The following is a 26,497-nucleotide window of genomic DNA, read 5'->3' as shown; positions in this document are numbered from 1 at the left end:
TTCACCCAGGTATGCTCGTTATTTCAAGCTACGATTGAGGCTAGAAACGAATTTGGTTTAGAAAAGAGTCACGCCTAATCTAATTTATCATCGCGATTGAGAGGGACTCGAAACGTTCTCCGCGGATGAAGTAATGTTGCGGTCGCATATGAGCAGTTATAAATTTCGGCAAATTACACATTCCGTCCAGAAATAAATGCTCGCCACGCATATCGTGGATTTTTTATAGCAGGAGCAATATTTTATATTATGTGGCACCTGACATTTTGAAGGTCAGTTTGCAGGGTTGGCCAGGATCTGCTGCTCGCACAGGTTCGCGGTGCTTTTGCATCTTCTCGCGCTGTCTGTTGGAACCATCGCCGCTCACCTGAAAATAATAAAATTTATATGTTTTTTTCTACATTTATGGAATCCTAAAAAAACATGTGTTTCAAGTAATTATATGTATTAGAAAATGTTTCTTCTATAATTATTAAATATTTTTTCCACCAACCTTTACAGCAAACGGAGACCCAGTGACATGGTGATCAGCATACTTTAAGTTCAACACATAGTAACCGGGTTCAGTTGGTTTATAAGAAAGTCTCACTGTTCCATCAGGTTGATCATTACACTGGATCAACACTTTGCTTGGGCCTTCAATAGACAAGGCAAGTCCTCCATACCCTGCATTTCGAGTATCAACTGTGAAAATATTATCCGCATGAGTTTTTCCCTGATTCAACCCTGGTCCGCTGCACAAAACTTTCGTGGCATCTCCTACTTCGTGAGGTAGAATGACAATCTTGAATGGTGAATTGGTTACATGTTTTCCTAATCTCTTAACTGATACTGTGTGATCACCAGCTGTACGTGGGGTGAAGACAACTCCGATGTTTCCAGTTGGCATCAGTTTCAACATACAGGGTTCTTCGAGTCCTGCAGTTGATTGCACTGAAGCGTTAACAGTGGATATATCAAACTCTCCCGGTTTTACGGGTAGAGTAACTTCACTGACTGTTCTTTGCATTACTTGGCTACGTTTAAGAGGTTCTCCGGTGACTTTAGCGCAAAATGGAGAACCTTGGATGTGGCGATCACCGTAGCGAATTTTGATCGTATAATCTCCTGGAGCGGCAGGAAGATATGAGACGGATACAGTACCATCTTTGTTATCGTGGCAACTGAGCTACAAAATTAAAAAACAACATGATTATATCATTACAACATATGTATCATGTACTAGCTCTAGTTGCATTAACTTACTTCAGTTCTGCAAGGTCCTTCGATAGACATGGAGAGTGCACCAGCTCCTGCATCTTTTGTGGATACAGTGAAAACACTTGGCTTGCCAGTTGCTCCTTGTGTCAAACCTGTACCATAGGCTGTGATATATCCAGAAGTTACGGCGTCCACGTGGAATTTGAAAGGTGATCCTTTTTGAAAAAACAGTGAAAAACTCATATTAATAATAGAAAAATAAATATTCTTGTATTAAACTATAAACTCGTTTTGCTTGAAACTTTAACAACATTTAATATATTTAACGCAAACAATATTATATATATATATATATATATATATATATATATATATAGTATTCATTAGGATTAGTAATATTATCAAACTCGACATGATTGACCATCATTTTGTGAGTAATTATAGAAATTGTTCATAAATCTTTCACTAAAGAATGTGCTGCATGGCAGCTTGGTCTCAAGACGATGCGGCTTTAAAAATAGTTCAGAAGGAGCTAACATCTTGCAAATATATCACAACAGGTTAAAAATCTTGACAACTCTATTACAAATCTTATGTGAGGTATTTGCAAATAAAATAGGTCATCAATTGTACAAAAATCTACATAGTTTTAAAATCCATAATAAGATACAATGGTATGCTGAAAACCGTGCAAAATTTTTAGAATTTAGTTAATATATGCCTGGCATGTGGGTAAGTGGGTATATGTAATATGTCAGTCTGATTATACCTTACTTTTTGGCATTTATAATAGTGTTTGATACTAAGTAGTACACCATTATATTATATTCAATCGATCATCAAAGTAATTGCATTTAATCAGTTCACAAAAATAAACGCATTGCAAAATGTTCGCACTCGATCAAAGGTGCAGGAATGCTTTTAAACATGTGATTACTAATTGTGATTTGGCATAACTAAACCTGCAATTCTAAATGAGATACGCCTGTTTAAATGTGTCAAAATATATTTGTATTTCTATCATTAATTGAAAGACAAATGTTTCAGCGGTATAAAATATTAACTACTTACGAGATTTATTATATTTATACAGCTGTGCACTATTATGAAACTGAAATGATAGTTATACTTGGTAACAGAATATTATTTTAGTGACTTGAACCTACCCTATTAATATTTGGTCAAAATATTTTTTTATATTAATAGTATTGTATCAGTGTCATAGAGCAAATAAAAATATAAAAGAGTTCCAAATAATGTTCTAAATTCGACGATTTTTTTTTGAAATTGTTGAAAGTAGTTAATTGACGTGTAAATTATTGTAAATTTATACAAATTAAAAAGATTAAAATATACCTATGGATTTACTTTTATTGAATTGTACCCTAATTTTGTATAATAATAACATTCACTTTACAAAAGTTCATATGACTAAAAAATTATAAATATAAATAATTAAGTAATTTAAGCACATCCCACAAAATGAGTAACTTTTGAAGTGCAGGTAAGTTCAAAATAATAATTATTGACATGGAATTAAAAGACCTGATTTAAAGTAACTGCAGAAGGTATAAAATGATTCTGCCTAATATTTTTATCATATAAATATAGACAACATCATATCTTATTTAAAAAAATTAAAAATTTGTTGATATTAGTGTATTTATATAATGTTCCAGGAGAAAGGAAACTAGAGCATCTCTTTAATACTAACAAACCATTATTTAACTAACATTCATTTAAAACACATTTCAAACAAAATTTAAAACAATTTTTCTTTTACTTGAGTTTAGTATTTTGACTTGAATTTTATGCATGATTTAATTTGTATTTCCAGTAGAAATTAAACTATAGCATTAATTTATTGAACTAACAAAATATATTCTTTTTTTTCGTGTAAAATACTATCCATCCGTTTTAGGAAGATGACTAGTAATTGTTGTCAGCTTTTTCTACAGATGCCTAGTAGAAGGCTACAAAATTTTATTATTAATTATTGTTCTTTCAAGTTACGATTTATTTCAAATTATTATTTTCTAATTAATTTTCTGTCTAGCACTGCTCAGAAAAGTTACTTTCACTATATAAATTAAAATCTGTCTAATTCATGAAGATATTTAATAATTGCAGATTCTTGTTAGACAAACCAACGGTTTGGTTCTTCACCAGTTGTGATTATATTTTCAAGTACTTCAAATTAGTATTAATAACTCAATTTTTACATAAGATTTTCAGGAAAAGTTATTCACACTTGTAAACATTTTCTGATATATTTTCTGATTACTATTATATTACTGATTACTATTTTCAAGTAAAAATAGTAATCAGTTCCGCTTTGGATTTGAACTGAGAACTTTGTGGTCGTAAGGTCAAAGAACCATCAGTTGCGCCATCCAAAAGACAAAATATATTCTAACTATTAAATTAAAATTAAGTTCTATTTCAATTCCAATTTACCTGGAACTTCGGCATCGTTGTGTTTGATAAAAAGTTCATGGGTTCCTTGTTCCCTTGGATCATATTTGACGCTGATGGTTCCATCACGATTGTCCTCAACAAAGGGTGTGTCCTTAGTAGTGGTCGGCATATTAAAGTCAGCTGAAAACAAGGAAAAACAAAATTAATGTTAAAGCTCATTTTATATACTATAATTTGGTTCAGTGCCAACAGAAAATACAGAAACGGGTAAAATCTCCGTCGTAAAGTGTCTGGCTGGCATAATGATAAAATTATTAGAAGTCTGAGTGATACATTAAAACTAGTTTTATAGATGCTAAAAGTGGAACATATGAATTTACTCTCGTTATTAGAAAGTGAAATTTATAACAAGAAATCTGTTTTAAATTGAAGTGGTAACAATTGCAGAAGGGTAATGGTCACAGTGAGTTGTTGACATATAAAACTTTGCAATACAACTAATAAAAGGCATTGATAGCATAATATTGATATTGATTAACTTCCCGAAGGATAAGTTTATGTTTTCATTAAAAAAATCCGATTTGCTAATTTTATGTTTCCTCGACGTTTCAAGCCATTCTGAATTGAATGAGACCAAATTTGGAAAAAATATGAGTGAAAGCAGATTCTTTTTTATTTACACGTTTTGACATTTGATATGTTGCATCATTCAGCAATTCTAAAATAATTACGATAAAAACCAATATGACAACTTTCCTCAATTTTTTTTTTAAATATGTACATAAGGGAACTATGAGCTTATTGCAACAGGGGCAAGTAGTAACAAGCGTTTTTCAATAGATTCTTAAACGACATTGACAATGTTTGTATCGATTAGACATGTAAACCTTCTTGCATAATATAGTTGTACCGCAGGCCGACGAAATAAACAGAACTGTGCAGGTGCATCATTTACAGGTAATTTAAAATTGGACTATTATACAATATTGGATTGCGTTATTATTATTGTATAATATTGAAATTTATAATATTATTTTGTTTCAAGTTTATCAATATTTAATGATAGGTAACAAACTTTGTGACTGCTAAAAAAATCGCACCTGTGGTTAGTTGAATCAAAATTTTGGGGCTAGTTGTAACTTAGTTGAAGAAGATTGGGTAGTATGTAAAGCCGGTAGTGGGTATAATTATATATTTTGAATATAGGTATTGTTTAGTTTCATTTATTTTTCATTTTGCTATAACTAATATAATGTATTGGACAACAACACCAAAAACATCTTTAAAAATTTTGTAATAGATTTGATAAGATACTTAACTTGAAAAAAATAGGTTTTAAAAGCATTTTTCAGACGTACGGATTAACGGATTTGAGAAACATTTGAATCCTATTGATGAGGAGACGTGCTGATTAGTTTTTGACGAAGACAGGTTCAGCGGCTTCGGACATATGGAGCAAAAAGTGCTAAAAATGGTAGTTTTTAAGAGACTGGATCAACCGATCTGAATGATCATAAAGCATTCCATTCGTAATAATGGGGAGAAGTAATAATTAGATTTTGGCAAAGGCAGGTTCAGCCGTCTTGGAGATACCCAAAATGTGCAAAAATGGCAGTGTGAGAGAATTAAGCATCCGATTTGAATGATTCAAAAAGATTTCTGCTTGTTTTGACAAAATAATCGCTTTTGAAAAAAAAAATCTAATTTTCAAATCAAAAATCAAATCAATAATCTGAAATAATTCAGATTTTATTTTTCATTCTGGGGAAAGTTCTAAAGCTCACTTATATACATTAAATAAATAATTTTAACTTTGCAATTCAGTTTATATAATTCTTATAAATATTAGACAATGTTACAGTATTTAAAATAATCTATTTGGAAACATTGAATATTCCTCGAACATTTCGTTACCATACGGAAAGTTCCAGCAATTTGCCTTGATTACGATACGATACCATACACCACTAGATTTTGTTTTATATGGCAAATATAAAAATCTTAGTAAACATATAAAAACACAAATCATATATGAAGTGATACTATTTATTCACTATCATATACACATATAATTTATTATTTAGTTACCGTCACACACTATATCGCTATAAAATTATAAAATGAATTTCAGAACCATGAAACGTCATAACCATGACAAAATCCTGAAATCTATTAAAATATCCAGGAAGAGAGCAAAAGAGCAGCCTCTAGGATTTACATCATTAATATGCGCGTGAAGGTTACAACATGCTCTCGTTTTAAAATATCCAAGAACATCTTAACGCAATTGGATTAGGAATTAGTTGACCCAATTATGATATATTAATATTAATTTCAATATTTCTCATATAAAATTCGAGCAGCCAAAACCGCAGAGCGAAAACGTATATCTGTCTGGCACTGAATGAGATGAAGACGCCGAAATAGATGGAGTTTTAGACCAACGTATCGCTAATTTAAAATGCAAACAAAACCATAATAAGTAATAAAATATAACCAAATCTAGTTTTTGAATAAATTAAAGGTTACTAATGCACGACATACCAAACAAAAATTTTGTAAATTACGTATGGGCATGACAATTTCGTAACTGATACTATTGACCAATTGAATACAAATTGAAGGGGCCAATTCTCGGATAAAATAGAAATTTTATGTTGATGCTATGTTACGGGTCTATCTTCGTATGAGTTGGTGGTAACGATCTGTCCAAAGGCTATGTATTTGCTGTGCAATCATCAGGCGTTTTACACATGAAACCTAACTTCACGTATATGTTATCAATGAGACATCAGAAAGTTGCACATATGATAAAATTGTTATTTAACGTTTGTGCGTTTTGTAGGTTAGATTCTATGTGCAAAGCGCCTGATCATACCTTTGTTGCTACCAATTCATATGAAGATAGACCCGCAACATAGCATTACCATATCATGTCTATTTTATTCGAGAATCAGCCTCTGAATCTACATACACAAAAATGTGTTTCCATATGTATGCATTTCTGACTGCTAAAATAAAAAGCTAATAAAAAGTAGCAGTGTATGGCATCGTGCCTTAAAGCAGATTGCTGGAACTTCCCGTATCGAAAATTAATTTTTTTTAAAAAAATTGGGAATTTCAAAATTTTTGAAAAAATTAGCCTTTTTTGGAAAATTTAAATTTTTTTTAATATGACATTTTTTTATACATTGAATTTTTCTGAAAAGTTTGAACTTTTTTCAAAGCAATCGTACTGTATGGCTGTTTTAGAGCAGAAATATCGAAGCGCGACAGCGCTGCATGGCAGTCTAACGGATAAACATTAGTACGGAACCCAAGGAAATGTAAATTAAAATCATACTTATTACTAAAATCTCTATAAAATATATATCTATCTATAAAATATAATTTGATGTGTGGCTTCTTTTCATACTTTTTTCACTCGATCTCTAAAACCGCTAGACCTGCCTTTGCAAAAATTTAAAGGAGCTCTTTATTTCAATACAAATAAAATGTTTTTTGAATGATTCAAATCGGATGCTCCAATCCTTCGAAAACTGAGTTACAATTTTTGGCTCTTTTTATCCCGTATTTTGAAAACGGCTAGACCTGCCTTTGCCAAAAACTAATCAGCACATCAATAATAATTCTCATCAATAGAAATCGAATATTTTTTGAATTACTCAAATCCGAATTATCCAGGACAAAAATTTGTACTTGCACACACACATACATCTATTTTTTCTGAGGTATGCCAAAATGTTCAGAAACCTCTGAAACGTAAAGTAATGATTTTCTTGCGATTACTATAACTTACACTACGGGAAGTTAATAAAAAGTTATAAAAATACTTTGTTTTCAACAAAAAATTTGCAAATTTCGTGTTTTCTTGATGTTTCAAAAAATGTTGAATTATGTATGTAAGCCAAAATTTATCCATTGGGCAACGATTTTTCAGAAACAGCTGCACCAATTTAATGTAAGCCATGTAATGAATTTCGATGAGGATACACGTTGATTATATTCGCGCGACAATCGGCCGATACGTTTCTTCATAATTTTGTGAATTCGAAAACAGTGTGAAAGATATTAGATGGGAATCGTGCTGATTAGTTTGTGGTAAATATTGACCGGACCCTTTTTCTTCGTAATTAATTGTTGAAAAACAAATTTTCAAAAATGATAGATTTTATGGTCTAAACCAGTGATTTCCAAAGAAGTCCACATGGAACTCCAGGAGTCTATGACAACATTCAGGTCAGCAAAAAAAAAATTCGAGGTCCACGAAACAAAAATGGGTGTCCACGTTATTATAATAAATATATAACGTAAATTGTATATCAGAAAAATTATATAAATTCTACAATTTCCTCCTATCCAATCGCCTTGATAATTCTGCACTCGAATAATATCTTGGCATAATATTCCATCTTAAATGATTAAATGACGCATTAGTATGATGGTCGCGCATGAAATATTTATTTTCGTGATATTTCTAGCGCCTTTGAAATTTTTAAACGTGAAACATATAATAAATATTTTATCGTGTTCATAAAACAATGCTTAGGTTTATCTAATTATTCTTAAACTGAGATATATTAAGAAAACTCAAGCATAAAGCTGTTGTTTTATATAATTTTTAATGAGACATTTTAAATTGTATATGTTATGCATAAAAAATTTCTGCTGAATGTTTGAACAAATTTATGAATGATTACAAAATATTTGACTAACAATGAGTTTATGACTTAAAATTCCATTTCACTGTTTACTTTAATAATAGAATAGAAATAGTGTGACTAAAATTTCAAAAATATATCATTTATGTCTAAAGCTAATAACAAGATTTGAGTAAATGTTTTATTAATAGAATTTAATCGTTCAAAAATATATAATATAAAATACTTTGAGAAACAATACTGGGGAAGAATAAAAATGTTTTTTCTTCAGTGTTGCCACATCACTCCCCGCCATCTAATCTTTTTTTCGGTTCATTTGAAAATTATAATTATATACTGTTATACGATAAATAAACATTTAAAACTTTATTATACAGCTATTAACCGAAAGAATTGTACTTTAAAATAAAAAAAGAAATTATAGTAAATATTTTTTCGTTTTTTATAGATTTTCAAAATAAAATTTTAGCGAACCCTTTACTTTTTGGCATGAACTGCTGAATGATGACACATAATTAGTTCAGAAACGTAGAAAATAAATAAATTTATATAATTTAGTTCTAGTTTTATTATTTTCTCTCTATTTTATTTTTCTGTATTCAGTCCTTAATATGGACATTGTCGAATTCCCTTGCTCCCAAGAGCTCAAATGGTTCCGAATTGTTAAAAAAGAATTCTCTGAAAGTTTTAGCTCTTATTATTGTCTTTTAGATAGAGCGCAATTCAATCAAAGATTTGTATGGAAATAGCATGAAAAAATTTTCAAAAATTTTGCAGAACGTCGAATTTTCAATAAAAAATAACACGAATTTCTACTTTTAATTTATTTGTCGCTAAGTTATACCTAAAATTTTTTTTTAATTTTCAAAATTTTGTCCATGCTATTTCCACACGAAGTTTGATGGAATTGCGCACTATCTAAAAGTTAATATGCAGAGCTAAAACTTTCAGAGAATTGTTTTTTATCAATTTGGAACCATTTGAGCCCTTGGGAGCAAGGAAATTCGAAAATATCCATATTAAGGACCACCCTAATATATATCAATACCCATTGGAGAATATTTATATTTTTTTCTTATCAAATGACAATCAATATACAATATAATTTTATAAGCTATTCTACTATGCGTGCATATATTCAAATATTTATTTATTTGTTTGAATATTTCATTACTCCAAAACCCGCTATTAAAATAAATATTTTGTAAAAACAATCTATTTTACATTTGCTCAAAGATTAAATAAACTGATCGTTGATTTGATGGCGTTAGACGAAGTTTTGACGGCGTTAATAATAATAATTCTATTTTTATTTTATTTTTTCGAACATAGTATATGAGATCGCTCTGAAAGGATAGTCATATAAACTGAAACTAGTTTTACATCAACATCAATTAATTAAATTGTTACGTTAATAATTTTAATTATTACACCAAATTGTAAATCATTCAAATTCTTGAAATATTTGTAGTAAATATTTATGTTAAATCTCATTAATTTGAGCAATAATTTAATACAAAATGATATAAAAATGCAGTACCAGTATAACACTTGATTCCGAATGTAATGTAATACGTGAAGTTAGGTTACATAATCTTTTGACAGTTCGTTTCCAGTAACTATTATTACTACTATTTTACATACTATGACATCAGAAAGTTGCACTTATGATGAAATTGTTATTTGACGTTTGTGAGTTTTAGGTTAGATTTCATTTGTAAAACTTCTAATTACACGTTTGCTACTACCAACTCATATGGAGATAGACCCGCAACATAGCATTACCAAATCATTTCTATTTTATCTGAGAATCTGCCTCTGAATGTACATACACAAAAATGTGTTTCTATCTGTATGCATTTCTGACTTCGACAAAAAAAATCTAATTTTGGTGTTTCAAAAAATTCTGAATGGTATATATGTCTGTGAGCCAAAATTTAATCATAAGGCAATAATTTTTTAGAATACAAATTTACTAAAAAAAAACTGTAACCACAAGCCCGTAACTCCCCTATAGTTCTTTTTCCATGGTTTTTTGTGGCTTAGTAATTAGTGGAATTGAAATTAGAAGGTTCAAGTTTACACCTACCTCAGACTGCCTGATGTCAACCAGAAGTGATATCAGTTTTCATTTGGTAGAAACTTGTTTTGAAATAGATAGAAACTTGTTTTCGAGTGAAATAGCCATTTGACATTTTTACATCTACTAATAACTCATCAGTGTTAGTAAAATTATTATAATTAATTCTTCAGATAGATATAGGACAACCGTTTGGGTTGCCATCTATGAAACCATATCATCAAGAGATGTCAGCACAATAGCACATGACTCATTATGAAACAATTAAAAAGTGCAATTTAAAATGTATTGTTTAAAATTCTTTTTCCTAAATTTTCCCATTGTTTTATTGATTTTGACCAGGATTTAATTTTAATCTGAACATATTAAACAGTCACTGTATTACATATCTCATTAATCAGATGTGATAACTAATTACTCAATTATAACTGATTAAAACAATAATTTATTCCAATAATATACATTCGGTTTGGGCATTATAAATTTCCGGTGTCGCACAAAGCTATTTGCTGTACAAAATGTCAAACGCAAGTAAATCCTCACAGATCAACAAACAAATAAATAATTATCAGCGCGAAATGAATTTTAATCCTGTTTACAACGAATACATTCCTCGGTGCAGTATCACATGATGAAAACAGATGCCAAATTAATTTCTATATAGAAGGTGGAAGACCTAATAAAAGATTTTGAATTAAATCCAATGCTTAAAATATTTTAAGGTGACATAAATTTTGATCACACAATTGTACGTGCGACAAAGTTGAACATCTCCTTTGACATGGTCGAATTGTTGAAAGATGAGAATTATGTCGCCGAATATTGTTCCGCGCGATTGAAAACATGTGTAAGAGGATTCTTTTTACATCGAGTTGATAAATTAGACGTTGCTAAACAGAACCGCATGTTTAAATCTTGTTCCTTCTTGTTATATATATATATATATATATATATATATATATATATATATAGAAATATGAACAAATAACACTCTTTTTGCACTAATTTATTAAATAATAATTTTACAAAGGTTTCGAGACTAGGTTTATCTCATCATCAGTGTGTTATAATTTAAAATTTAAAATATGGAAACCTAAATTAGCATTATGTGTTATCCGTTACAGGTCATTCCTTTTACTCATTGTAACGGATAACACATAATGCTAATTTAGATTTCCATATTCATTTAAAAATTAATTGAAAAAAACTACAAATTATACACACCAGATCAGGAAAAAACACACTTTACTATACTTTACTTTTTTTTCATAACGTAAATTCAAGGTTTTGTTTCAACTAACCCTAGGTGTGATTTTTTTACATTAATTCAAATAACTATTTAAACAATTTAGCAATCACACAAAATGTTACACATTATCAAACATTGATAAATTCAAATCAAAATAAAATATATAAAATTTATAATAAGTTGACAATAATACCGCAAACAAAAATTTTATGTAATAATTTTATATTACATGTAAAAATGACGCACCTGCACAGTTTTGTTTATTGTGCCGGCTAGCGGAACAGTACCTACGACAATGACGGTTTACATGTCCAATCGAGACCAAAAAACATTTTAATATGGTTCAAATATCATATTGAAAAATGCCTATTACTAATATACTTATCCATGTTAGAAATATGCCCTGGCTCTCCTACAACCTTCGTCAGAATAATATATCATTATAATTGAAATAAATGTTAATTTAATTTATCCTTTGTAAAATTGCTTTCCTAACTTATTTTACTTCCTCATTTAGTATATTTTAATTATTCACACCTTTATACCTTGCCAGTATAAATGTTTAAAACTTCAGGTGGTCCTTTTTACCCTGACCACAGGTAAGCTATTCTAGATGTTATATAAAAAAACATCTAAATCTTACTAGAAAATAATAACACACATTATAAAACAATCAAATAACGATTACTGTAAAATTATATTCAAGTATCGTAAACTAAATAACAGTGCTCAAAACCAAAAATAACTAACAATGCAAAATTCCCACCTGGACATTGATATCACAGTTGGCTGAACTTTATAAACCGTATGGATGATTTTCAAAATTTATTTTAGTTTTACTGCTTCTTAATTCGTGCTCGACTACCGATCCCAAAATAAAAATACAATAATAACAAAGAAACTGTTTCGAGTTCAACAACCACTTTATTCGATGTTTATATTGGTCAATTTAATTTTCAACAAACGACATTATTGAGTGCTTTGTGGTGCCGAAAAAGAAAACAAAACGATATGTTTTATGTGCATAGCTATTTTTTATTTACATATATACTTTTAGTTTTGCTTCAGCTACGAAGCAGTGCACATCGTCCGTTATACCTGCGAATAATCCGGTTTTATACCTGCAGTATTTACGTACCCTGTACGGGTACGTGAATTCAATAATCAAACTACTGATAAGCCATTGTTATCAATAGAAGTGTCAAATAGTGCAAGTGAAAACAACAGTGTTTGAAGCATGACCCCGGCTGGGGTCAGCCATCATGAGTGCTCAAAAGTCGTTTATAAAGCGCTTGAAACCTTAAATAATGATAATGAAAGTGATTTCGACAGTATGGAGGAAAGCGACGAGTTTGTTGACGATCCCATTGTTAATCCTATTAACTATCAATCAAATACATCTAATGCCAATGTTGATTGGCAAGTTGTAAATCACAAGAAACGAGCAGCAACACCCACGGAGTCTTCAAGAAGACAAGCCAAGGTAGTGGTAACGAAAGACTACTGGCTTAAAGCTAGTACTCCAACCAGAAATTATTATGCAGTTTTAGAAAAAACATCTGATCAAAATTCACCATCTCAAAACAAACAAGTGCAAAATAAAACAGCGATCAAACCTCCACCGATTTTTGTTCACGAAGTGGGAAATATCAAGCCATTGATTGAACTGTTAGAAAGCGAAGCCAAGAAACAATACACACTAAAAACTATAGGAACATCACAAGTGAAAATAAATCTTGAAAGTGCACAAACTTATAATATTATTCTAAACAAACTGAAAGAAAGAGGAACACAGATGCATTCCTATCAAGATAAGTCAAAACGGTCATTTAAAGTCGTGGTTAAAAACTTACACTTTAGCACCGACCTAGACATGGTAAAAAAAGAAATAGAAGAACTAGGGCATGAAGTCGTACACATCTCTTTCCTCAGAAGCAGATATACAAAATTCCCACTAAATATTCTCTCGGTAGAACTGGAGCAAAAAGAAAATAATAAAGATTTTTACAAAATTGAATTTTTATGCAAAACAAAAGTTGAAATTCAAGCCAAACGATATTCTCGCGAAATAGTCCAGTGCACACAATGTCAAAGGCTAGGACATACAAGAAATTTTTGCTACAGAACTCCCCGCTGCGTGAAATGCGCTCAGGAACACCCAACTAAAAATGCTCATGGACAGACAAAATAAATAGCGGAGTAACATGTGTTCTCTGCAATGGAAATCATCCGGCTAACTACAAAGGCTGCAGGGTTTATAAAGAACAGCTCGAAAGAAAATATCCAGCTCCTCGGGAAAGGCAATTCACTTCCAATAGGCAATTTACCAGTAACACAACAGTACCTGGAGTTTCGTACTCAAGGATTGCTCGTGGAAATACACACCCAGCTGAAGAGACTACTGAAGAGTCTACTACAAACAAAACAAACAACAACAATAACGACCTATATGAACTCAAAACAATGATCAAAACACTGACCGAACAAATGAGCACAATGCTCAATATACTCACAACAATTTTAAACAGGAAGTTTTAATGGCAGGGATTTTAAGAATATGTTTATGGAACGCCAATGGTCTGTGTCAGCATACACAGGAGCTTAAATATTTTTTAATAAACAACAACATCGACATCATGCTTATATCTGAGTCTCATCTCACAGACAAAAAGGACTTTCGTATTACTAATTACCAAACGTATAGCACAAATCATCCGGATGGAACAGCGCATGGTGGATCAGCCATAATTATTAAAAACAAGATCAGACATACTGTTTTAGAATCATTTTCCACTAACTACATGCAAGCAACAAATATTGCTGTTGACATATTTCCGAAAACCATTATTTTTTCAGCAATATACTGCCCTCCTAGACCTACAATCTGTCAGCAACAGTTCTTGAACTTTTTTCAATCCATTGGTAAAGTATTCATCGCTGGAGGAGATTATAATGCAAAAAACACATGCTGGGGATCGAGACTAACTACTCCCAGAGGACGTGAGCTCCACAAAGCAATGAACCTGCTAAACCTAAATGCAATATCCACAGGCGAACCCACATATTGGCCCACTGACTTAAGCAAATTACCAGACTTGCTCGACTTTTTTATAACCAAAAATATCCAAGAAAGCTCTATAGAAGTTCGATCCTGCCTGGACCTAAATTCGGATCACTCACCAGTAATACTAACGTATTCTCAAAACTTCAATATTGTTGCTGACAGTCAATTACTAACCAATAAATACACAAACTGGATAACTTATAAAATTTTTATTGAAAATAACCTACACTGCAACATTCGCCTGAAAACTGAAGATGAAGTCAACAATGCCATCAATCAAGTAACAACTATTCTACAACAAGCAGCAACTATTTCGACACCCAGAGATGTTAATTGCAAGACTCTCAGCATTCCTTTGGAAATAAAAAAACAAATAGCCATCAAAAGAAGATTGCGTAAAATATGGCAAATCACTAGGCATCCCGAAGATAAGAAAAGACTTAATAGAGCCTGCGAAAATTTAAAATCAACAATTAATGCTTATAAAAATGAATCTATTAGGACTTACCTAAACAACCTATCTTCAACTCAAGATACGAATTATTCGCTGTGGAAAGCATGCAAACGACTCAAGAAACCAGTTATGGCTGTACCACCGATCAGAAACCCTGATCAGTCATGGGCAAGATCACACAAAGAAAAAGCCGTACTATTTGCTGACTATTTACAAGAAACTTTTAACCCGGCACCTCCTCAATGCAGTCGTAGCGAAGAAGACTTCATAAATGATTATCTCCACCAGGATATAAGAACTACTAACAGTGTTAACAGAACCACCTTTTCAGAAATTTCCGGTTTAATCAAATCATCCAAATCAGGAAAATCCCCAGGACATGACAAAATAACAATAAGAATGCTAAAAGAAGCACCCAAGAAGTTGATAAGATATTTAGTTATAACCTTCAATGCAATAATTAGACTTCGTTGCTTTCCAGAAGCATGGAAAACTGCTAAAATAATTTTAATTCCTAAACCTGGTAAAGACCATCATTTAGTTTCATCATATAGACCAATAAGTCTACTTTCTTGTGTATCAAAAATCTTCGAGAAACTTATTTTAAAACGAATAAACTCTGAAATACATAACAAAAACTTATTACCTAACTATCAATTTGGCTTCCGACAACAGCATTCAACAATCCAACAAATCCACAGAGTAGTTAATACAGTCAATGAAGCTCTTCACTCAAAAAATTATTGCTCTGCCGTTTTTCTAGACCTTACGAAAGCTTTTGATAAAGTGTGGCATAAAGGACTCTTATACAAACTTAAAAAATGTCTGCCCTATAACTTATATATCTTACTTAACTCTTATTTACAAAACAGAAAATTTTACGTCTACATAAATGGTGTTCAGTCAGAAGTGAGAAATATTAGAGCCGGAGTTCCTCAAGGAAGTGTTCTGGGACCAACATTATTTCTTCTATACACAGCCGATTTTCCTGTTAATTGTAATACCAATATAGCCATGTTTGCAGATGACACGTGCGTTATCGCTCAGCATCAGAATCCCGAAATGGCATCATTACTTCTTCAAGTTCATCTGGACAAAATGGAACAATGGTTTAAGCTGTGGAGAATCGAAGTCAACAATTCCAAGTCGGTACATGTTACCTTTACCCTTCGCAAAGACACATGTCCTCCAGTTAGAATCTTCAACCACACAATTCCTGCAAAAGAGACAGTCAAATACCTGGGGATGATTCTAGACAAGAAATTAAACTGGAAAGAGCACATAGCCGCTAAACGGGCACACATGGAACACATAAGTAGAACCTTACACTGGTTGTTGGGTAGGCAATCAGAACTATCAGCCTACAACAAGATTTTGTTGTACAAAACCATCATAAAACCAGTTTGGACATACGGAGTTCAACTATGGGGATCCGCCAAAAAAAGTAACATTCAAATCATACAAAGGTTCCAGAACAAACTCTTAAGACAAGCAGTGGGAGCTCCCAGATATGTCCCCAACTGGATGATACATCAAGACACTTGCACAGCCACAGTCACAGAAGAAATTAAAAACTATTCAATGAGACACAAACAAAATATTGATAATCACAGCAACGAACTTGCAGCCAAATTATACGACACAACTTTCGATTACAGACTGAAGAGAACAAAACTTATTCAGTTAGCACAATAAGGTTTTTAAGTTATCGTTTAGAAATAATGTAGACCTACTCCTATGTTTAAACTAGATTAGTTTAGATTAGAAGATTATTATTATTATTATTATTATTATTATTATTATTTTTTTTTTTTTTTTTTGTTTGTTTCGTTTTGTTTTATCTAATATGTATAGTTTAATTTGTTTAGTTTTTAAGACTACCTGGATCAAATCTACCTTAGTTTAACAACAATAATATTAGGACCACCACTGGGCGGCCTGATATGCCCTTTCTATTTATATTAATCATAAAAATTACTAGATGTCATATTTATAGACAGTTGTAATTACTTAATGAAATAAAAAAAAAAAAAAAAAAAACATATATACTTTTCAGAACTTAACAAGCCCTATGAGCTGTTTGCTGATTTCTTTTAGTGACGTGGCATTATAGATGGCAACCCAAACGCTTGTCCTATGTAAATGTGATAATATTTGTTACTATAAATTCTCTATTACTGATAAATTATTTGCTGGTGCAGAGATGTCGGGTCGGGGCTATTTTTACTTGAAAGCAATCTATAATTCCAAGTAAAAACTGATGTCACTGCTTCCTGACATCAAGCCGCCACGGATTTAAATCCCACAGCATTAACCACTAATCCACGAGAGAACCAGATTTTCTCTTGAAAAGGAAACTTTGCCATATATAAAATAATAGAAATTGTTATAGAAAACACTCTACTTTGATTATTTAAATTTAATAATCAGATTCATCTAGATTTGTGATAGAAATAAAGTTTATATTTTTGAACATACTTTTAGTATTTTATGCTCTACATTTATTTAAAAAAAATACACACAAAATTATTTAATATATTATTACCATCATACCAATTACTATTCTAGTTCAGATTTTATAAAATTTCCTGAACCTTTAAAAAAACAAATTATTCTTTACATAAGTTATATTCTTAGTTTCAGAAATGAAAACTATTTGAAATTAATCAGTTTTCTGTATTTTTACAAGATTTTAACCAAGTAATGTTATAGGAAAGATTTTTTTAAACAAATATAATAAAATTTAGTTAAATAAAAGCTCTTTTAAATTAACTCTTTTTCAGATATCACAAGGTTTTGACCAGAAAGTTTTTGGAAGGATTCTTTACCGCTAAATACCTATCTAATTTGAAAAACCCTGTTATTATTATTATTAAATTTTAAGATAAAATTTTTACTTTACCAAAGATAAATACCTGCAATCTAATATTAATAAATAAGATAAAATAAAATAATGCACTCCAACCAGCTAATATTATAAAAGGGTTTCCCAGAACGGATTTGAAGAACTGAATAGGTTTCTTTCTTTATCTGATATTTTGTAGTATATGTCTGTCTGTCTAATATATAATAGCAATATTACAAAATACTAAATAAAATTTAATATATGATTTTATATTCTCACGAATTAATAGCTTTTTGTCATATTTAAATTTTAGCATGATATGTTTACTATATTGCAAAATTTTACACATTTAGATTCGAAGGCCATAGATTACAGCATTTCGTATATTTGAAAATATATATCACAAATGTCATATTTATTTGCTACACATAAAGATACTGAAATATTAGTTTGTTCAGCACAAGATAATAAATAATAGGATGCAAAAATAACAATAATAGAAACATAAGTATATTTTTTTCAATATAAACTTTAAAATTTACATATGATTATAATTTGGTAAGTAAATATTTGTTTTCGGCATAGAAGGTATAAAATACTAAAATTCTGTACTGATTTACTGGCAAAAATTTAGAACTAAATTTTAGCTATTTTATAATGGATATAAGGTAATAATATTTAAAGAAATAATTGTAGATCCTGATATCAATCAATTGTGTTACATATCTAAAAAATATTTGGAATAATTTATTTTAAAACATTTTGTCAATTAAAGTCTATTCTATAAAATCATAAAATTATCAATGATTTAATTGCTTATTTAATTAAATCAACCAAATCCAAATAGGGATGTAATCACAATCTATGAAAAGTCAATTTGTAGAAATTAATTGAATATTCAAATATTGTTTATTAAAAATTCAGGAAGTTTTATTAGATAGAATTTATTAATCCATAAAATCTTATATATAAAACAGTTTTACAATAAAATGAGTTAAAATATCTGTGATCTATAATTTTCCAGTTACCATTCTACTAACAAAGTAATCAAATAATCATGTGAATTAAAATACTAAAAACTAAATTATAAATTTCAAGAATAAATTATTTTTTTTGCACACGCAATTTAAATTACAAATTTATAAAATATACTTTGCATAACTTCGCCTCAAGTTTTTCTGAAGTAAAACAAAAGATAGTCCATAAATCAACCAGAAAATCTTTAAAAGAATCCTCAATTTGTCAAACAATATTTATTTATTAGATTGTTGTGACATATATGTTATAAGAAATATTTATGATCACAAAAAACACTCACACAATATTAAAACATATAACCAAAAATAAAATTTTAAGATATGAAAAACTTATTAAGTGACAAACTGAACAAATCGTCGGCACAGCTGCGAAGTGCTTTTGGCAGAGTAAAAAAAATCTTTATAAAATAATGAACTTATATAATGGAAACAAATTGGTTTAAAACGAAAATATAAGTAGTATCAAAGTAAAGATTGGACAACGATTTATTTTTATATCCACTTAATTTAATTTTGATATATGAACTATCCTATTTTCATAGTTACGTCTCATATTGCATGTATAGAAAGTAATAGATATTTCAAAATTCTTTGGCAGTGAATATTGCAATAATTAAATACAAATATTTTTTTTACATAAAACTTTTCGTATTATTTATGTAATATTTAAAGAAAATAGAAAATCTCCTAGACAGATATACTCTTTCCTAGGGAAAGTCATAGTTTCTTAGAAATTCTTTGGCAGTGAATAGTACATTAATTAAATATAATAGGTTCTCATTTTTATAGAACAGAATAACTTCTGGTATTCATTATACAGTATTCAAAGAAAATAAAAATATCGAGGAAAAACTCAAGATAATTGGAGAAAAAGCGTTTATTACTTGATATAATATTATACTTCATAGTATGTAAAAACGGAATAAAACAGTTATTCATACAAACGTTAAATCGTTTGCATTATAAATTATTTTGATACTTGTTATATGAAATATTGTTCAATACATATTTTTACATTTTTTCGTAATAAAAGTTTCTACAAAATTTTCTAGAGAAAAATATACTTAAGCGTTTTTGAGTCCATGGCATCAAAGTAATAAAATGTCCGGTTGACAATTTTGCAACAAGTGATTCTATGACATCATGAAATAGATTATTTCCATTGTCCCTATTGAATTTGGATTAATTAACTAGCAAGAAATAAATTCCGATCACCTAATATTTCATAAAAAACTCAAATACATATTCGAGATAGTAAAACCTAATGTTGGTACATTAGAGGAAATAAACTAAAAGATGTACTTGAACGTCGTGAAGTAAAAAATGGTATCATCATATTCATTAGTCTATATTATTCAGACGTACATTTTTTTATTGTTTTTGTTAACGTAAAAAATACTGAAATATCTAGAACATACCCTTATTTGGTGCTTTTTACAGAAGTTTGCTACCTTAGGATTATATTTTATAGTCAAGTAAAATATGAAAGATATGAGTATCTTTTCACTGTTAGTAGATGTTTCAGTTAATATATAGCAGATACTTTATTAAATTTATATATGTAAATAAATAGGTAAGAAAATAAAAAACATCTAGGACTCTGCTACGTATAGAATTGCTGTAAATGAAAAAAGATTTTCAATGTTTGACGCACACTTACGACTACAGATGGAGAAAATTTAAAACAACCATATTGTTTTTTTTTTTTTTTTGAGAAATCTCATGTAACTACTTAAAATAGGTTTTTGGTATATGAAGTAGTCTTAAAACCAATATAAACGTGTGCACGAAAACAATATAAACATTTTGCCAAGGTCACAAAATTAAATTATTAAAAAAATACTACAGGCGCCCAAGTACGTCATAAATTGGCTGATCCACCAGGACTCTAATATGTTCACGGTAGCATAAGAAGTAAGAAAAGATGCATCGAAGTACCAAACCAAACTTGAAGATCATCCAAACCAACTCGCCAAAGACTTGCTCTCATCAAATATACCCAGAAGACTCAAAAGAACTTATCCTTTACATTTAGTAAATAACATGAAATATAGAGTTATTATTACTGTTCTGTATCTTTATGTCATCCATTTTCAAACCTAAAATGACTACAACTGGGTAGCATTTTAAAATCTTATATTTATCAGTGTCTAGAACGACTGGATCTGGATCAGAAGTCCAGGGTTCGATCCAGCTTCAGGCAGTTTTGGAAATATAGATAGCAATTTGTTTCCAGGTAAAATTTGTTTCCTGATCTAGTATTGCTACAATAATAAATATTTGCTCTATTATCGAAATTGTAATAATAATTCATCACACAAAGATGGAACAATCTGTAGAACCAATTAGTATTAAGTTAAATTAGCCCAACAGCTTATAGTACATTCAAGTACTGAATGTAGTTCAGAAATAATAAATGAAACTAGTAGTGCGTTGCATCGTGTCTTGAGGCAAGTTGCTGGAACTTTCCGTACCAAATATCAAGATTTTTAAAATAGCTTTAGAATTTTTCGAAAACTTTAACAAACAGAGATATTTGAAAATTTTGACTTTTTTCAAAAGTTTGATCTTTTTTATATTTTTATATTTTTTATATTGAACTTTTTTCAAAAATAAGTCTAAAATAGCTGATAAATTGATGTGCATATAATTAATGATCATTTTTAACCGCTAAATGGCATTTTTCTATACTTTTTTTCACTCGATTTCCGAAACCGCTGGGCCTGCGTTCCTAAAAAATTAATGAGTTCTCCTATTGTCAATACAAGTAAAATGTTTTTTGAATTATTAAAATCAAATGCTCCGTTTTCTTAAAAACTAAATTACCATTTTTGTCGTTTTTTATCCCGTATCTTCAAAACGACTGGATCTGCCTTCGTGAAAAACTAATCAGCATGTCTCCTTATTAATAGAAATCAAACGACTTTTGAATCATTCTAATCGGTTGAACTGTGTTTCTGAAATCGTAGATGAAAAATTGTATCCGCACATGCATACATACACAAACGCTCACCCATACACACACATTGATTTTTTTAAGGTATGCCAAAATGTTCAGAAACCTTTAAAACGTAAAGATATATGAATTTTCGATTTTCTTGCGATTACTATTGGTCTAGATTTGACCAGGGCTTTTCTATTTAACCCGGGACCCTTCGGGGTAGGGGATACAATGGTATGAGTATAAATACCTGTAACTTATAATAATAAGGGAGACTAGCAAATATAATGAAAGAAGAAGGTTGTAGAGTAAAGTTCAATATATATCATAATCTAAATAGTGGTATTATTCACATATCTTATGGTGATGGAATATTTATAATTTACAGTCCGCTTATATCAAATTAATCATAGTGATCCTCACCAACACATAAATTAATATCTGGTCTAGTCTATGTCTACAATGATGTGACATCACTTTTGGACTCGCATCCAATCTTATTAGACAAATGTTCCGTCGACCTCCGCACAATGAAAACAAAACAAAGCTGGCGCATCGCAACCTGCTCGAATGAATCTATGACAAAATTACTATCAGCCGTACAACAGGCAAACAATGAGTGAAACCACGTGGCATTGTTCATTCATAAAACGATTCCGGAATAGAATCTATCTATTTACTTCGTCCGTTGTAGTAGTGAAACTGAATAGTGATTCTTCTTGTCTGTCCCAAGGCAGGTGCGGCGTCTGGTTATATGTCAACGTCGAACGATAATATCGTGTCAACCACGTCAAATGACTAATACTAGATGACATGGACAATTAATTATGCAAATGAGACTTTGGCCGGTCTCAGAACTTTAGCTAACCGACCGCGAAAAAGACTCATCTTGACTCAAACGACGTCATAATTGAATTCGTGGCTTCTTATTAGATTCGATTTATGCGGAAGAGATAGTTATTTGTGGGTTGACAGTCGTTTATGATTTGTAATGAGGAGGAATATAATTCGATAATTCATATTGTTTAATTTTAGAAATGTAACCAATGCATAGAAAATTATTATTTGATTTGGCATTTTTAGAAATTTTGAGACATTTTCAGAATGTTATCCGTATTAACATCGCCATTTGAAACCTATTTTATGGCTGATTATTAAGCAGGAATTAACGTATTTTATAATATAGGCAAAAAATCCGAACATTTTCAAAAAAAAAAAATTCAAAAATTTTACATTTTTTCTCGTAACTAAAAATACACATGATGTATGGTAGAGTAGGGTGGGGAGTATTTTTGAATATCACCACGTATCACGAAGGGATAGGGTAGGCTCAAAAATTCTTAAAAAAATCGATTACGTGATTAATGGACGTCCCTTGAGAGCTTCTTGTAACATTTTTTTAAATTAAATATATTTTTCTGAATATATATGTCTTGAGATCCACTGATTACATTTTTACGAAATAAAAATTAGTAAATTCTATAACTATTCATTTACTGAATCCAATAAATATAATTTCATAACTATTGTTCACTATTTCACAATTAATCAATTCCTACTCAAAGTGCTGTGTTACATCTTACCCCGTGTTTCGAACTAGTTCTAACATATACCAGGACAAGGAGTAACGATAAAAAAAATACCTCTGATGATTTAAAAAAAAATTGACACATTGCTAGTAATCATATTCAATAATCAACGTAATTTATGAAAATGCACATAAAATATATGTATAGTGTTTTCTGTCATAGAAATTCTTATCATAGTTAAACGTAAACTGCAATTAATACAAATAAAATATTTGGTGTCTCCTGTAATATAGTTTACATGTCCTCATATCTCACAAACTATACATTTCACAATCATCTTCGCTTTAACCTACATGTATAATTTTTCCATGTCACAACTAGCCCCAAGGCTTCATTCCAACTAACTCCAAGTGTGATTTTTCTACATTAATCAATATAAATTCATCACAAAATTTGTTACAAATTATCAAAGATTGATAAATTTAAAAAGATATAAGATAAGCAAATTTATAATATGTTCGCAATAATAACGCAAACGATAATTTCGTGATAGTATAATACAATTTTATATTACATGCCAAAAATGACGCACCTTCACAGTTTTGTATATTGCGTCGGCCTGCAGGACAGTAGCTATGACAACATTATGCATGACGGTTTACATTTTCAATCGAGACAAAAAATATTTCAGTATAATAACATTATTATTATATAGTAAAAAAGCATTTTTTTAGAAATCAATCAATCAGTAAACACCGAGCGGCGATAGCAATCTGAAATCTACATAGATGCCACATGCATGTCATATCGCTGAAGGCAAGCTTGTGGATTTCAGGTTGCTACGGCCGCTCAAATCACACGGTATTTACTGGGTTATGATTTTTTATTTTATATTTTATGAAAATGCATACTTTACAAAACTATATAATATGTATTAAAAATGAATTCTGTGAAATACTAATTACAGCTATATCATATATGTAAATAGTCATAATTAGTGCTATTTCTTATAGTTAGAGTACCTACAACCGAACGAATAATATCTCTAAACTTCTGTATATTACAAGATTTTATTTTGATTTTAATGCATTCTTCTATAATAATTATTAGAGCGAAGAAATTTATTGCTCTAATATTGGGCATTTGGGGGTTCATAGCGTAATCATATTTACCTTCATATCAAAGCATAAATAAAAAGAAAAAATATGTCTTCAAGTCAAAATAGCTTTTACCTTCATTGCTGCATTAAGTTAAAAATAAATCACCATTAGAAAAATTGTAATAAAAATACCTATTTGTAAAAGATAGTACAAATAATTGGTTGCATAAATACCATGCAAACACTAATAAAAGATCTGCAAAAACAAGTTTCCATTAAAAGACTGAAAAGAAAGTGGCCGCATGATTTAATAAATTGACAAGTAATATATTTATGTAAAAAAAATTTCAATTGGGAAATTTCTGAACGCCATATATTCAACAGCAAATAATACCTCATCTGATTGATTATGAGAAATAAATTAAAAAAAATTGGTTGCATGAGTCAATTATCACAATACCTCATAAGACTCCTAACTTCTGATTGAGTATTTGTACTCTACTTTAAAATAAAACTTGTAAGTGACATTGTATATTGGCGTTTTAAATAAAAATATCCATACATTCACCTTCTATTTGTGTTCGATATTTTATCTACAACACGTTTCAAGAAGAGAAATATAATTTTCGAAACATAAGGCACCGCTAATTCACGCTTCATGCAACACAAGTAATAAGGTATGAAAACGTGGAGCTATAGTGCGCTTTGAGCAAACAAAACGCAATTCGATCCATTGTAAATATGTATTATTACTTCAGCTATTGTATAATAAATAATTAACTAATACATTTGATATAACTTGATTCTCGTAGTAGTTTTGAGATATGGTGAAATCATTAAGAGACACAATTAAATCAGTAAACTAGTGAGGCGCATGGCATCGTGCCTTAAGGCAAATTGCTGAAACTTCCCGTACCAAAAATTATTATTTTTTTAAAACGATTAACATTTTTGAAAAAAAATAGATTTTTGAGAATAATTTGACAAAAAAATTACTGAAAAATGTTTTCATTATTTTGACAAATTTTGGAAATTTTGAACTTTTTTTCAAAGCAATCGCCTGCTACGACGCGCGTAAGCGCCGCGTCGCCGTCTAACGCATAAACATTGGTACGGAACCCATAGGAATGTAAACAAAATTTATACTTATTGTTAAAATCTCTATAAAATATCTGATAATTTGATGTGCATATGTCTAATGATCATTTTTCACCGCCAAATGGCATTTTTTTTTTACTTTTTTCATTAGATCTCCGAAACCGCTAAATCTTATTAATACAAGTAAAATGTCTTTTGAAATATTAAAATCGGACGCTCCGGTCTCTTAAAACTAGTTACTATTTTGGCACTTTTTGTCCCGTATCTTCGGACGGCTAGACCCGCCTTTGCCAAAAACTAATCAAAACGAATTATTCAAATCGGTTGATTGGTGTTCACGCACACCACATACCACACACACATATACATCCATTTTTTCTAAGGTATGCCAGAATATTCAGAAATCTTTGAAACGTAAAGATATATACAAATTTTCATTTTCATTTTCGATTTTTCTGCGATTACTATAACTTGCCCTACGGGAAGTTAAAAACACTCTCGTAGCAAAATGGTTAATAATTATCTCAAGTTTTAATAATATGATTTTCTAGTATTTTCTACGAATTTTTGTCAACTATATCCTTCAAAAAAAAATATTTGAACTTATATAAAATAGGAGACACAATATTTGACCAGCTCCTGCTTACTGTGCGTTGTTTCACATACATGGAGTGTCGTAAAACGAATCTAATGGCGTTCTACTGTCTTTCATGATTGTGTATTTGTCATGTTTACCTTAATAAAAATAAATGCATGTGTTATATTTTCATATATGGTATGCATTTGTTTCAATTTGTAGTTTTCCAGTTTTTTCTATGTGAA

At 30.2% G+C, this 26,497-nt stretch overlaps 1 protein-coding gene across 1 annotated transcript in view; it reads right to left on the bottom strand.

Annotated features, from left to right (window-relative positions):
* LOC113375246 (filamin-A-like) overlaps nt 1-26,497 on the bottom strand; it is a 47,698-nt gene that overhangs the window by 12,389 nt on the left and 8,812 nt on the right. The window contains exons 2-5 of the mRNA XM_026615190.1: nt 3,658-3,798; nt 1,246-1,415; nt 494-1,168; nt 259-367 (exon numbers count right to left, since the gene is read on the bottom strand). Of these exons, the coding sequence (XP_026470975.1) occupies nt 259-367; nt 494-1,168; nt 1,246-1,415; nt 3,658-3,787 (1,084 nt within the window). The 5' untranslated portion in view covers nt 3,788-3,798. The remainder of the gene's footprint in view (nt 1-258; nt 368-493; nt 1,169-1,245; nt 1,416-3,657; nt 3,799-26,497) is intronic.

The sequence above is a fragment of the Ctenocephalides felis genome, unplaced genomic scaffold, assembly GCF_003426905.1.
Source record: "Ctenocephalides felis isolate EL2017-DRISC unplaced genomic scaffold, ASM342690v1 CF-g0.4_SCAFFOLD_01886, whole genome shotgun sequence".
Classification (NCBI taxonomy): Eukaryota; Metazoa; Arthropoda; class Insecta; order Siphonaptera; family Pulicidae; genus Ctenocephalides; species Ctenocephalides felis.
Note: the sequence above shows the minus strand (reverse complement) of the source record. Positions and strands in the feature narration are given on the sequence as shown.